This window comes from Capsella rubella, unplaced genomic scaffold (assembly GCF_000375325.1).
Source record: "Capsella rubella cultivar Monte Gargano unplaced genomic scaffold, Caprub1_0 scaffold_8, whole genome shotgun sequence".
Classification (NCBI taxonomy): domain Eukaryota; kingdom Viridiplantae; phylum Streptophyta; class Magnoliopsida; order Brassicales; family Brassicaceae; genus Capsella; species Capsella rubella.
In genome coordinates, this window is record NW_006238916.1 from 3,424,248 (window position 1) to 3,439,958 (window position 15,711).

The 15,711-nt window shown below is 34.3% G+C and overlaps 3 protein-coding genes across 3 annotated transcripts; all 3 read left to right on the plus strand.

Moving 5' to 3' along the window:
- The first annotated feature begins 2,315 nt into the window (after positions 1 to 2,315).
- On the plus strand, positions 2,316 to 3,159 carry LOC17875372 (calcium-binding protein CML37). Its single transcript, XM_006282071.2, has one exon. It carries the CDS (start codon positions 2,480 to 2,482, stop codon positions 3,017 to 3,019), a length of 540 nt encoding a protein of 179 aa, XP_006282133.1. The 5' UTR covers positions 2,316 to 2,479; the 3' UTR covers positions 3,020 to 3,159.
- Positions 3,160 to 7,390: 4,231 nt separating this feature from the next.
- Positions 7,391 to 10,769, plus strand: LOC17875249. The gene is made up of 7 exons (XM_006280401.2): positions 7,391 to 7,710; positions 8,497 to 8,907; positions 9,008 to 9,148; positions 9,322 to 9,429; positions 9,517 to 9,745; positions 10,228 to 10,482; positions 10,569 to 10,769. Exons 1-7 carry the CDS (start codon positions 7,594 to 7,596, stop codon positions 10,649 to 10,651), a joined length of 1,344 nt encoding a protein of 447 aa, XP_006280463.1. The 5' UTR covers positions 7,391 to 7,593; the 3' UTR covers positions 10,652 to 10,769.
- A 2,514-nt stretch (positions 10,770 to 13,283) lies between these two features.
- Positions 13,284 to 15,510, plus strand: LOC17876487 (F-box/kelch-repeat protein At5g42350). Its single transcript, XM_006280196.2, has 2 exons — positions 13,284 to 13,462; positions 13,654 to 15,510. The coding sequence occupies exon 2, from the start codon at positions 13,697 to 13,699 to the stop codon at positions 15,377 to 15,379; it is 1,683 nt and encodes a 560-aa protein (XP_006280258.1). The 5' UTR covers positions 13,284 to 13,462; positions 13,654 to 13,696; the 3' UTR covers positions 15,380 to 15,510.
- Positions 15,511 to 15,711: the final 201 nt, after the last annotated feature.

Genomic DNA, 15,711 nt, shown 5'->3' on the forward strand with positions numbered 1-15,711 from the left:
GAATCTCTTGTCAAATTGTGTTTTTGGTGAAGTTTCTAAATCCTTCTTCGTCATCTCTAATTTAGAAATATCTTGCCAACTTATGATCGAAGTTTGCGGTGGTTTAGGTTGGTCGTGCTCTTTTGTAGTTGGTGCTTTTATTCTAATTCGTTTTCACCCGTGGTAGGAGTTGTTTGTAAGCTTCATCTTCTCTCACTTTCAAGTTTTTCTCCATATAAGTAGGCTTAAGTAAACCTATAACCACTTGGTAGTCGTGAAAATTCGTGGATATAAGGTGATTTTTTTTAAAGCCACAAATTATTAAAACTACGACGCTATAGCCATGAATATTAAGACACATCCACGAATATTCAAGTGGTTATAGGGATTTTTTTACTAGTATAGTATATATAAGCTCTTAAACGGGGGATTTGCTTTAAGAGAGAACTGAGTCTTGATCTATAGTTTATTAGAAAGCTCTTGTTCATAAGAATTAAGAACCTAACTCCGTAGACTGCTCGTCAAACGTGAGTCGGAGTTAATCGGAATTTGCTTGGTAAATTCTTTGGTATCTTTGTTCCATAGTCAAATTAAAATTGTTTTGGACCGGTTCTTAAGGTTCCGAGACCAGTTTTGGATTGATAATATAGGAAGAATAAGCGCATGAAATTGATTGTTGATTTGGTTGAGTTTTAATTTGAAACCGTTAACAATTTTAATCGGTTCAGCTGTTTTATGTCAGTTTAGGGTAAACCAATTTTAGATTCATATTTTCCTCACCAATAGCTTTTTGTTGATATATTGCTCCTAATGTTTGAAGCATCTGTGAATTAATGGGTGCCTTGGATTGTTTGTAGAATTGCAGTTGACCACGTATTTGATCGAAAAATCTTTACTAGCTGAGTTCTAACTTGCCCATTAGTTATATTATATAGTTGTATAATACTTCAAAAATAGAATAGAAAGAAAATAACTAAATTATTTATGGAAAAATACTCTCAAAATTGCCAATTTTGGTAACTTTACCCTCTAAATAGGAATTTTTGGGACTTGAATCCTCTCTCTTCAGGTAGTTGGATATGGAGGAAGTTATGCAAGATCCGTCCTTTAGCTAGACCATTTGTGGTCTGCGAGGTGGGTTCAGGCGAGACTGCCAAGTTTTGGCACGATAACTGGACCGGTCTTGGTCCTCTTTTAGACCTCACATGCCCTCTTGGACCTCGATTATCAGGGTTACCAATTGAGTCGGTGGTGAAGTCAGCCATTAGAGGTCATGCTTGGTGGATTTCGACTAGTAGAAGCAAGAATCCTATCATTACTCTGTTGAGAGACTCTCTCCCCTCGGCTGAAAGTATAAGAGAAAGTATCCACGATGATACTTACCTTTGGAAAGCAGTTTACTCCATTTGGAAGGAGAGGAACCTAAGACTCCACATAAACACGTCCTCAACACCGGTTGTGATCATCAAGGGAATTCAGATGACCATTAGGGCTCGGCTTGATCCGCTCTCTCGGGATCGCAGGCCCTCTGCTCGTCCTCGTTCTGGATCTTTGATGTCTTCCTGGTTCGAATTTTTCTGATTGCCCAGGTATGCTTGGGAGTTTGTTTTCTCTTCTTTCTTCTTTGTCCTTGCAGGTCTCGTTCTAGCTTTGTCTTGGCTGGACTTGTTGCTTTTGGGCCTTGTGGACTCTTGTCTGTGGGGGTTTCTATCTCTGGCATGTGTGCCTTGTTTGGGCCTGTGAGCATGTAAACTTTAGGGCCTGCGTGCCATTTGGATTTTTATGCCTTGTAATCGGTGTGCTTCTTTCTAATGGAAATTTTTTATATAAAAAAAAAAAAAAAAAAAAAAAAAAAAAAAAAAAAAAAACTTTACCCTCTAAATGTTTTTACAGTCATATTTTATAAAAATTATAATGATATAATTAGTCTCTTTGTCGTGATGGTTTTAGTTTGATATATTATTTATTAATATTTTACAAACTTCATGCTTATAAAAAATAACGGTCGTTATGTTTTAATAACATTATATATGTGTTTGATGGTCTTATGTTATGTTCTGATGATTTGAATCTGTAGTTTTTTTTCAAACTTGCAATTTCATATAATTAGTTGTGGACGGTTATATGAAACTTCATGACAGTTAACCACATTTTCATCATTAAAACACGTGTCCACACATCGTACACATATACACAATAAAAGTCAAAAGAACAAAAATCGAATTGCTTAAATAATCAAAGTCGTTGTCAACTTGACCTTTCCTTTCCTTACCATCATCACTCATTACGGAGGAAACTTCCCGGCCACCACCGCGCAACCGCCTCAGTCTTTAAATAATTCTCCAAAAATTTTCAAACCCGTGTTTTAACCGTCGGACAATGAAGAATACATCTCCCCACGCATTCACATATTTATATATATATAATCTACAAATCTTTACAAGAATCTTCAGCAAACCATTTTTAGTCTTCATCAAGATTTGTATCCAAATCCAAGAATATGAGTCAGAAATCTCCATTATCAAGATTATACAAGAAATACTCCAAGAAGAGGTCAGAATCATCTTCAAGAACACATGAAGACGAAGAAGCAAGATCCAGTACTAGTAGCTCGTTAAACGTGGACGAGCTAAGAACCGTGTTTGACTACATGGATACAAACTCGGACGGGAAGATCTCAGGGGAGGAGTTGCAAAGCTGTTTTAGTCTCTTAGGCGGCGCGTTGTCTTCGCGCGAAGCCGAAGAAGTGGTGAAGATTTCTGACGTTGATGGAGATGGGTTTATTGACTTTGGTGAGTTTTTGAAGCTAATGGAAGGTGATGATGGTAGTGATGAAGAGAAGAGGAAAGAGTTGAGAGAAGCGTTTGGTATGTATGTTATGGAAGGTGAAGAGTTTATTACGGCCGCGAGTTTGAGGAGGACGTTGAGTCGGCTCGGCGAGTCGTGTACCGTTGATGCTTGTAAAGGTATGATTCGTGGGTTTGATCAGAATGGTGATGGAGTTCTTAGTTTTGACGAGTTTGTTCTTATGATGCGTTGAGATGGTTTTGCTTATTATACTTCAAATTCTTATATATTCTTTTGGGTTGCTAATTGTTTCTATGTATATTTGTGTTTTATTTTGATCCATATGTATTTAACACACTTTATATTAATTAAACATGTTCTATGGTTATGCTTTAGTGTGTTGTTTTCTTTAACTTCAAACATACACAAATGTTTTGTCCGTGCGCAACTAGAGATAGTCAATATTTTTTGAAGTAATTAAGAGCTAAATCCCAAATTGTTGGTAAAACTACAAATTTATTTTGATAAAACGATGAGATTTAATCAAGTTAATGACCATTTCTATAATGTACAGATACAGCTATTTTCTTAGTCTTGTTCGTATTCTTTTTAACGAAATCCTAATTTTTACTTTGATATATCTATTACGCCTCTATAATTTGTTTTGACCACCTCTACTAGATAAACACATGAAAGTTGCTTATCACTAAACTAATCATATAACTAAAAATTAAAATAATAAAATAATAATTTATATTACAACTTACAAGAAAAGAAAGAGAAACGATTCTTCAGCTGCCTAGAGAGAGATCGATTCTCTCAATTATGAATTTTCTTTTTTATATAACTATGGCCTCCCGGAGCACGTAGTTGAATAAGCCGTTGACGAGGAGCATCACGAAGACGACGAGGAGAAGCACGAAGACGAGGAGCAGCTCGAAGACGAGGAGCAGCTCGAAGCGGAGGAAGTATCAAGACTTAAGAAGCTCAACCAAGCAAGCAATGGCCTTCTTAAGGAGCTACGCAAGAAGGAAGAAGTCATCGTCCAAGATTCCTTGAAGAAGATCACGACGCAAGAAATTCGGTAAAGGGTTAAGTGTTGTTTATGCACTCTTTTTTCTTTGTCAAGTTTTGTCCCATTGAGTTTTCTTGACAAGGTTTTTAATGAGGCCTAAGTAACATTTTCAAGGCCTTTTACCAACCCCAATTTGTGGATCCAAGGCCCTTCACTTTGCCTTGGCCCATTTTCTATCTTTTCTTTTCATTTTTGCATTTAATGTTTTGTTATTTCCAAGACTTGGTGCATAAACTTGCATGAGTATAATTTCTAAAACACTTGTGCATGCTCTTGCATGTAACACTTTCAAGGCCTTTTACCAAGCCCAATTTGTGGGTCCAAGGCCCATCACTTTGCCTTGGCCCATTTTCTATATTTTCTTTTCATTCTTTTCATTCTTGCATTTAATGTTTTGTTATTTCCAAGACTTGGTGCATAAACTTGCATGCGTGTAATTTCCAAGACACTTGTGCATGCTGTTGCATGTTCTTCTTCTCCTTCATCCCTCTCTACTATATAACCCCCCTCTACCTCTCATTTGTAACTCATCTATCTTTTTATCAAAAACTCTTTCAAGTTAGATTACTCTCTCTTGTTCTCTCTTTGGTACGTAATATACTTAGTGAAGTCCAATTTCGGTAAATCAAAGGCTCTTCTGCAACCTTTGTGCGACCATTCGCTCCACATCCGTTAGTCTAAGTGATCCCCCGATCCCTTAGGTGCAAAGCCTATCTTTCCCTCAACTTCAAGAGTGTCGATTCTAGCAGGATCATATTATGTGGTATTAGAGCACACTCTGAAAAGTTGAGTACTCTATACTCTTTACCATCGTTCATCTTTTTAATTTCATCTTCATCAATCTTCCATTTCATTTTTCGTTTTTATTTTTGTCAGTTTTTTTTTTGTGTTTATGGATTTTCTGTCATTTTGTCGGAATTTTCATAAATCATTGATTCATCCAAAAATTACAAACTTGTTTGTTTCTAAAACTAGGATGAGTCAATGATTTATGAAAATTCTGACAAAATGATAGAAAATCCAGAAAAACAAAAACTGACGAAAATAAAAATGAAAAATGCAATGGAATAGGGTTGAAGATGGAATGGAAAAGATAAAAGATGGTAAATAGGATAGAATACTCAACTTTTCAGAGTGAGCTCTGATACCACGTAATACGATCCTCCTAGACTCGGCACTCGACAAGTTGAGGGAAAGATAGACTTTGCACCTAGGGAATCGGGGGATCACTTAGACCAAAGGATGTGGAGCGAATGGTCGTACAAAGGTTGCGGAATTCTTTTGATTTACCGAACTTGAACTTCACTAAGGACATTACACACCAAAGAAAGAAAAAGAGAGAGTGATCTAACTTAAAAGAGTTTTTGTTAAAAAAATTAGATGAGTTACAAATGAGAGGTAAAAGGCGATTATATAGTAGAGGGGAATGAAAGAGAAGAAGAACATGCAAGAGCATGCAAAAGTGTCTTGGAAATTACACTCATGCAAGTTCATGCACCAAGTCTTGGAAATAACAAACACATTAAATGCAAAAAAAAAGATAGAAAATGGGCCAAGGCAAAGTGATGGGCCTTGGACCCACGAATGAACTTGGTAAAAGACCTTGAAAATGTTACTTAGGCCTCGTTAAAAACCTTGTCATGAAAACCCAATGGGATAAAACTTGACAAGGGAAAAGAGTGCATACGCAACACTTATCCCTTTACCGAACCCCTTGAACCGTGATTAATGAGGGTTAAGTGTTGCTTATGCACTCTTTTTCCTTTCTCAAGTTTTGTCCCATTGAGTTTTCTTGAAAATGTTTTTAATGAGGCCTAAGTAACACTTTCAAGGCCTTTTACCAAGCTCAATTCGTGGGTCCAAGGCCCATCACTTTGCCTTAGCCCATTTTCTATTTTTTCTCTTTATTCTTGCATTTAATGTTTTGTTATTTCCAAGACTTGATGCATGATATTGCATGAGTGTAATTTCTAAGACACTTGTGCATGATCTTGCATGTTCTTCTTCTCTCCCTTCTTTTCCGTCATCCCCCTCTACTATATAATCTTCCTCTACCTCTCATTTGTAACTCATCTATCTTTTTATCAAACACTCTTTCAAGTTAGATTACTCACTATTGTTCTTTCTTTGGTGTGTAATATCCTTAGTGAAGTCCAAATTCGGTAAATCAAAGGCTCTTCCGCAACCTTTGTGCGACCATTCGCTCCACATCCTTTGGTCTAAGTGATCCCCCGATCCCTTAGGTGCAAAAACCTATCCCTTCCCTCAACTTCAAGAGTGTCGATTCTAGGAGGATCGTATTATGAATGATTTATGAAAATTCTGACAAAATGATATTTGCATGTTATAAACTAATTAAAGATTATAAACTAATTTTTGGTTAAAAATCCTAATTTTTACTTTGATGTATCTATTATTTGCGTTTTTATTTTAACTAAATAAATTGTAGTAAATTTGGTTAATTTTTTGTTTCCATATTTCTTTTTAAGGAAAAATTAAAACTAAGCAACAAATATTTAAACTTTTACTTGATCATTCTAAGAGCATATAATGTACTGTGTACAATTCTAGATATACTTTAAAATATTCTCCAATAATCCATATTAATAGTAGATTATATGTTTCTTAAATTACAAAAAATCTAAACAATTGCATCTATATTAACATTTTTGAATTACCTTTTGTGTTCTACCCTTTTATTTTATAATATTTGCATAATTAAACCCTTGCCATTTGATTAAATAGAAAAAGTTTAAGATAAATTTTGTAATTAAATCATAATAAATTTGCAAAACTAGAAATCAATATTTATTACATTTAACAAAATTTCCTAAAATCTCTCCCTAATAAATCAAAGATTTCTCCAACATCTTCATATGATCTTATTTGTTTTTAAATTTATATTATTACATAAACATATTTATAATAAAAATATAATTTTTTTTTTGCATATGTTGTAATTTAAATTTTTAGAAACGGATGCATATTACTCAAACAATACAAAAATGTATAACCTAAAGTATTATTGATAATTGTGTAGCACGGATCATGTGATGGAATGAGTTATAATTTATACAATTATGATTATAGATATTTTTAGGAGTTGTCTACTATAGTATAACTCACAAAAATATTTTAATATGAAATTATATAATGCAAACGAATATTATGTCAGTATCATTTCATTATTTTAAATATTATACTTATTTAATTAATTTAATCAAATTACAATTATATAAAAAATAAATTATCATATAATATTCTACAGATTAATCATAAAATTAACAATCAAAATATAGTAGTACACTCTTATATACCAAACAAAAATAATAAAAATAATACATTTTAAAATGTCGTCCCGCGGGTTAAAATATACAGTCTTATTTTGATAGAAAACTACAAGATTTATTCAAATACAGTATATGATAAATTGGTGATATTCACAACATTTCCAAAACAAGAGTCACATCACAGTATCACACCCACCAGAAGATAAGAAAATTCATCGGAAAAAAAAAAAGAAAAGAAAAGAAAAAAGAAATGGTATTTTAATGTAAGCATTAAGCAACGAGAAGAATCGAAAAAAATCAGTGAGAAACGAACCTAAAAAAGTGTTTTTAGTCTCTCTCTCAAAATTCCCAACGGTAACCGGAGAATCGCCGGAAAACGAATCCTCGCCGAGGCACAAGACTTGAAGATTCATTCATTCCTCTTTCAATGGTTGCTTTCTAGGTTTCCCACACCAAATCGGTATGAAACGCCTCTGGTTCTGGTTGTTTCCGTTGCTCTTTACGACCGCGATTGCAGCAGAAGAGTCTCCAATAACTCGTATAGCTTTCGGATCATGTGCTAATCAAAGCGCTCCACAGGTAATTGAATCGTATTGATCCCTAGTTCGTTCTGGGTTTCGCAAATTCTTATTAGAACTGCTAAATTTGGCTGGTGGTGTGTAAAAGTTAGACTGATACAGATCCGATAAACAATGTACACATTCGCGATTATGTATGTGTTTGGCTGGTGTGTATATGAAACTTGAATTTGGTTTTGGATTATTGAACATTGCGTAGATTATATATGTTAGTGTTAGGATTGTTGCGTTTTGGTTGGTGTGTTGTGAGTTTATGTTTGGTTAGTCGATTTGGGATGCAGTAAACAATGTAAAACCATGACCAATGCGTTCCAGAGGTAAATCAAATGGTGAAATTTTCTAGTTTGAGCTTAGATTGTGTATTAGTATTCATAGTTTCATGTTGGAGATGTTGCTTTTTGCTGGTGTGTAAGTGAGATTTCATTTTTTCTGTCTCGTGATTCTTTTGTTATGGTTTTTGGTTACATTAGCCGATATGGGTTTCGATCAAACGTAGGTAGACAAATCGTTTTAGCTTCGTTTATGTATTGCTTAGATTATATATGTTGTTAGTACGGGTTCCGTGTTAAGACTGTTGCGTTTTGGCTGGTGTGTTATGAGTTTTCGTTTAAGTAGTTGATATGGGGTGCAGTAAACAATTGCGTTTTATAGGTGAATCAAATTTAAAATTTCTAGTTTGAGCTTAGATTGTGTAGCAGTGGTGCTGCTTTTTGCTGGTGAATTATATAAGTGAGATTCGTTTTGTTTCTATCTCATGATATTTTGGTTATGGTTTGTGGTACATTAGCCGATATGGGATGCGATAAACAAGTTTGATCCGCAACTGTTCATTTGGTTGGGTGATAACATTTATGGAGATATTAGAAGGCCACTTAAAGTTATTGGGAAAGAGAGAACCTTTGGCCCATGGAGGAATACACCGAGGTTTGTGCCTTCTTCAGAGGAAGAAATGAAATTAAGATACGCCAAAGCCAAGTCTAATCCTGGCTATTCTCGTCTTCAGAGAAATGCTAAGGTTATTGGCACTTGGGATGATCATGATTATGGATTGAATGATGCTGGAAAGGAGTTTGATCGTAAAGTCCTGAACCAAAAACTCATGCTTGATTTCTTGAATGAGCCTCTTGATAGCCCAAGGAGAAAGCAAGCTGGAGTTTATGCATCTTATACTTATGGTCCACCTAACCGTAAAGTCAAGGTATTCGGAAACTCTGATACGTTGCTGTCTTCTTTTGTAGCTTTGTAAAGATTTTTAAATGAAGCGTTTTTTATATGTATATCACTTTTTTCGTCTCCAGGTTATAGTTTTAGATACAAGATATCATAGAGACCCTTTGCGAAGTGACGGGAGTATCTTGGGTGATACGCAGTGGGGATGGCTCGAAAAAGAATTGAGAGGTCCGCGGAGCGAAATCACTATAATAGGATCATCCGTTCAGGTATTCTGTATCTTATTTTCTATCGATAGAAAATCCAGTTTTACTTTTTGTCACGGCAAAGTATTAGATTAAAATTATGTGTCCGTTGGCCATAAACTTAATCTTGATAATGCTGAGTATCTTATTCCATCTTGAATTGGTCATCCATTAAAATGGTTTCTTGACTTGTCCAGGTGATATCAAATCTTTCTGCTACCACTGGACCTCTCTTTTATTTGGAATCATGGGGCCGTTTTCCAAAGGAAAGAAAACGTCTTTTCCAACTGATATCAGATACTAAGGTATGGAGTTGTTGACATTAATATTTACAACTCTCAGTTTTCTTGTTTTCTTGTGCCCTCTAATTCTTCATTGCTTTGACATTACAGAGAAATGGAGTTATATTCATCAGTGGAGATGTCCATTTTGGAGAAATCACAAGATACGATTGTTCTGTTGGGTACCCATTATATGATGTCACCTCTAGTGGTCTAGTACAATATGTTGAGAAAGTTATCCCTCGCCCCTTGCGCTCCATGGTTAGGCTTCTTTTCTGGTATACACCAAGCACAATGAGAGTTATCAATGAAAACTGCAAATTCAAATCCTGCACATACGGTATTATTCTCTACTGATTCTGTGTATATCTTGAAGCATCTTACATTGTATTGCTATCCATGTATTTTGAACTTTCCAAAAGATCTATTTATAAGCAATGACACAGTGAGTCTACTCTAAAAATCACAGCTGCTGAAACCTTAGCTATAGGTCTATTATAACTAGCCAAGGACTGAATATAGCAGATTGTAGCTGTTGTGAGTTGGCTTGAAATCAGCTAGCGAGGCCTGTATTTATAAGGCTGTCTAGGCAGATTGTTGAATGGTTTCGAATATCTGGGGATTAGTTAGGCATTTGGTTGAGAGTTAAGAGTCTTTCATTCAATTAAGTGTCTCTGGTTTTGCTTGAATTGGAACAAGAACAGTGTTTTCATGGGAAGGTTTATTATCAACAAAAAGAAACCATTGCACATTAGTGTCTCGTTAAGATAATGAATGGCACCCACTTGGAGGATTACATTGGTCACAATATCTTACCTGCAGGGCAACAAAATTTTGGAGCAATATCGATAGATTGGAACGCAAAGCCGGTTACCATAAGGCTCGAGATAAGAAATGTCAACGGAGACACAGTACTAGGCACAAATGTTTTACTATCTGAACTACAACCACGAGGGTCAAATCCCTTGACAGATCCAACCACAAAGGGAAAGTCTCAACGACATTGCACTCTCGAAATCGATTTACCAGGAACAACTAGATACCGATTGGCAGTTCTCATCTACTTCACCATTGCTGGTATGTAATTCTTCCTCACTTGTAATATTACTCTGGTTCGGATAAAAGAAGTACTGACATAGAGATTGTTTGGTTGGATTCAACAGTCTTGGCAATGGCATTATTAGGATTGATCATTGGAGCTGTACTGACCATAACAGCTTGTGTCCATAAATGCAAGGTTGACTAATTTGTTGGTTTGTTCTGGTAAAACCTTTTTTTTTTTTTTTTTTTTATATCACTAAGCTTTAACCACATTTTGCTTCAATATAAACAGTCTCTACATCTTATAAACTGTATTACTTGCATATGATTATTTTGCAAGTATAGTTTATAATGTTACTAGCAGTTGACCCGCGCTCCGCGCGGGAGGTTTATAATTTTGTTTCGTTGATTTTTATTCATATTGTGATATTTTATTATTATTTTTAATTGATTTTCAAAAATATTATAATTATTTTCTCTTTAATTATTATCTTTCAATACTCAAATTTGAATTAAAAGCATTTGATTCAATTTATGAAATATCATTTTTTTCTTTTTGATCATGTTATAAACTAATATTTCATTTTCATTTTATTTTTCCTCTTTATAATTTTATATATACAATTACATAAATGTTGTTTTAGTCTACCATAAATTTAAATTTTACTTCCATTCTAAAACTCAGTAACATATTTAAAATATTAAATTATGATCAATTTAAAATGAAAGTTGAATTGTATTATTACCACTAATAAAAAAATTAAAATATTGTTTTTCTTATTTTAACATTTCATGTTTTTTACATAATTTATTTTTATTTATATAAACCTTCTATTAATTAAATAAGTAACATAAATATGCACTAAATGAATGTTTTAAATTTATTTTAATGTTTAAACAAAAATGTGGCTTAGGTGGATGCTTATGTGGCATCATGAGAAGAGAGAAAAAGCTAACTTTATATATATAGATAATTGTGGGATGATATGAAGACTTAGGTTTTAACCAACCGCACATGTAAACCAAACTTTTTTGTTTGCTTTTGATTTCACATTTAAAATTAAAATGAGATTGTGAATTAACGAGATTAGATGGAACTAAACAGAGATATGTTTTATACATTTATAACTTTTGTTATATAAGCACTTTGCAATGTTAACATTAAAAATCGAACCTGATATGATAATTTTTTTTGGTAATAGATAGGAGACAATAGCCTCCTATAATTTATTAAAACAAAAGAAAAATACATACGGACAATTCGCGGAAAAGAAACAACATTGACATCGTCCATTTGCACCGAACTACAAACATCCGGACAAACCTCTAACAATTGAAACCCGAGCGGTAAAGAAAAAGCATAATTCGCTAACCCTTCTGCGAGACGGTTAGCCTCCCTATACACATGAGTAACCCGAACTAACCAGTCCCTTGAAAGAAAGCCATGGCACAACTGTACGAGAAAAGCTAATGGATGAGCGTTGTTGACCCCCGAACCTGATATGATATCGTTACACTAATCTAACGTTAGTAATGTTCAAGAAATTACTTGGCGGTATCTAGGCGGAAACAAAACGCCTAGAACGTTTAATCGGAGCCTAGGCGATATCTAGGCGGTTTAGGCGTTTACAATATAAAAATGGGAGAATTTCAAAAATACCCCTTTTCCAATACTACTTTTTAAAAATACCTCTCTTTCTAATTTTATCAAAAAGTCACTATAAAATATGAAATTTATCAAAAACATATGTGTAAGCTTATATTTATAGACACAAATTATCTTTATATGTGTGTAAATTTATATATATATATATATATTTCATAAATACCATATAAATACCTTTTAAAAATCATTTAAAAACCTTATAAAAACTGTGTAAACCTTTTAAAAACCTTATAAAAACCTTATAAATGTCGTTTAGAACCTTTTAAAACCTTATAAATATTTGGATTTTGTCTCCCAGTAGTAATGATGATCTTGATGTATCTATCAACCATATAAAAATTTATAATTTTTCATATATGAAAAGGGGTATTTTTGAAAATGGATAGAAAATAGTGGTATTTTTAAAAAGGGGTATACCAAAAGGGGTATTTCTCAAAAATCCTCTATAAAAAATTATATACATTATATTATAGATAAAAGTTATGTAAAACTATATGCTAGAGATATTAAAATAATAAATCATAAACATCATCTGTTACTGAATGACATAAGATTTTTCATTTTAACCCAAAATAAAATGAGATTTCTCTTTTATTTAATTTTATTACCTTTGTTGGTCAATCCTTTTTTTTATATTTTATTTTAATGTTAGAAACAATAATGCAGTAGTATGCTTCTAATTTCTTTAAATAGCTTCCGGTTTTCAACTACGCATCATGATTTATGTTTTACACTAAAATGAAAAGAAAGAATAATTTTTAAAACTAGGTCTAAACGCAAAATTTAAAAATATATGACGAATTCTATGTCTCAAACCTGAAAATTTGAAATATCCAAACCGAACCCAAACAGCTGCCCAAACGCCCTAAAACCATTAGTCAATATTTAACTCATAAAATATTGTTTTTCAAAAATTTGTCGGTTTAACAAAATATTGATTTCAAATAAATACTCTCTTTTAGACTTTTAGTCCATTTTCTCTTCAGAAGAAAAAAGACTTTTAGTCATCTATTAGCTAATTACCATAAAGCAAATTCCCCTTTTATTTTCGTTGATCAATCCCTTTTAATTAGTTTTTAAATAAAAACAATAATTCAGTATGCTTCTAATATTTTTTAAGTAGCTTCAAGTTTTCCACTACACAGCATGATTTGCTTTTTAAAAAAAAAAATATAATGAAAAGGGAAAGTGAGAATTCGATGCGTCAAGCTTAGGTCCTTTCAAAGTCTCAATTATTTCCTCTTCTTCGTTGAGATTTCTGAGGAAGACGAAACAAAATGCTCTCGATTTGGGTAAAATAGCTTCATGGGTTTATGAATCTCGCTTCGAAATTTTCTCAGTTTGCTCAATGTAAGTGAAATCTTCAAATTTTTTTTGCTCAATTTGGTCCAAAAGCGAAATCTCAATTTTGTTGTAGTTTCTTGAGCTGGTTTGAATTTGGAGATTAGGGTTTGCTTTTACTTGGTGAATCTCGTTATAAATGTGGATACTTTGCTTGTTTACATTTTGATTTTTGTGATCTTTGCTTTTTGGGTTTGTAGAAAAACTTAAGCTTTCAATCTGGGTCTCTCTCCTTAATGATGCATGATGAAACCATTGGGAGAGGAGTCCATAAGGCAGGATCTAGAAGTTTTGACTGTGTCGAAGCGGCTTGTGAAAAGTGTTAGTCAGAAGTTAAAGAAGAAGATTCATAAATCTGAGGTTGTGGAAGATGAAGTGGATGATGCAAGGGGTGGAGTGAATTGTCTAAGTATTAGTGTTGGTTGCAGAGTTGCTGATACAGGTGAGGATTTTGAGGATCCTTGTAATAAGAGATGGTCTAGTGCTAGTGAGGAAGGTAAGGGGTTGATGACTATTTGTGGAACTGAAGAAACTAGGTTAGATTGTTTTTCTTATGGTGTTAAAGAGAGGTTTTGGAAGAAGAATTATAAAAAGTATTTAGTGGATTCGGCTCAGGATAACCGCAAGAATATATTTCTTCCGGATGATATTCTTGAGATGTGTTTGATGAGGCTTCCTTTGACTGGTCTGTTGAATGCACATCTTGTTTGTAAGAAATGGCGATCTATGGCTACTACCCAGCGGTTCCTCCAGCTGAGACGAGAAGGTTCTTTTCAAACCCCGTGGTTGTTTCTGTTTGCTGCTCATAAAGATAGTTGCTCCTCTGGTGAAATTCATGGGTATGATGTCTCTCAAGACAAATGGCACAGGATTGAAACTGATTTACTTAAGGGGCGGTTTATGTATTCAGTGACGAACATCCATGAGGAGATTTATATTATTGGAGGTCGTTCTATGGAAAGAAACTCTTTCAAGTCGCACAGAGGGATCTTGGTATTCAGTCCTTCGACCAAATCATGGCGTAAAATTGCATCTATGAGACATGCTAGATCACTTCCCATCGTTGGTGCCTCTGAAGTTACTTCAGACTTCTCGACCATACAGACCCAACAGAATCGCCAAGATAAACGCTTTCACCTTTCCAGAGTTGGCGGAGTATCAGACGTTTATGAAGACCCTCACAGACTATCCGTAAGACGACAGCACAGAAACTTGGCTGATCAAAACGGCACTAAATCCCTCAGATTAGCAAGACAAAAGCTTGATCGGCTAAACAAAAACAGCTCCAAGAGATTCGTGCTCATTTCCATTGGAGGCACTGGATTTTTTGATGAGCCACTGGATTCAGGTGAAATATACGACTCAGCAACAAACACTTGGTCAGAAATCCAGAGACTCCCGATGGGTTTCGGGGTTGTATGTTGTGGGATCATATGCAATGGAATCTTCTACGCTTATTCTGAGAATGATAAGCTATCAGGATATGACATAGAGAGAGGCTTCTGGATTGCAATCCAAACATCTCCAATCCCTCCTCGGATTCATGAGTTCTACCCTAAACTCATCTCTTGCAACCATCGTTTGTTCATGCTCTCTGTTTCATGGTGCGACGAAGGAGATGGACAGATTGGGAGGAGAAACAAAGCAGTGAGAAAGCTGTGGGAGTTGGATCTTGTTTACCTCACATGGACCGAGGTTTCAGTACACCCGGACGCACCAATGGATTGGAACGCCACATATGTCTCAGACAAGAACATACTAATGGGAGTTGAGATGTTCAAAATCTTTGGGCAAGTATTAGGTTTCTTCACCGTCTGTGATACCTTAACGGAAGAAGCCTCTTGGAGACATGTTTCGAGGAACCAAAGGAGCCAAAAACTTAACCTATCTTGTATGAACAAAACCATTGCCTTGCTTCATCTCTGATCTTCTTTTTCATTAATTTTTATAACTATCAGGACTTGTGAAATTGATTGATTCGTGTATTAAAAAGAAATGAAATGTGCCAGTCTCTTGTGGTTTATTTGAAAAGTAATGTTCGATTTTGTTAGGAAGAAGACGAAGATAAACACATTACATTTAGGGGGTTATACTTATATACTGTAAAACCTCTATAAACTAATAATGTTGGGACAATGATATTTTATTAATATAGTGATATTTTATCTATAATTAATATTTCTTATTTATAGTGTAAATTAATAATTTACAGTGGTATTTTTAATTGTTAAATGAAAATATGTAATGACGCAATTTAA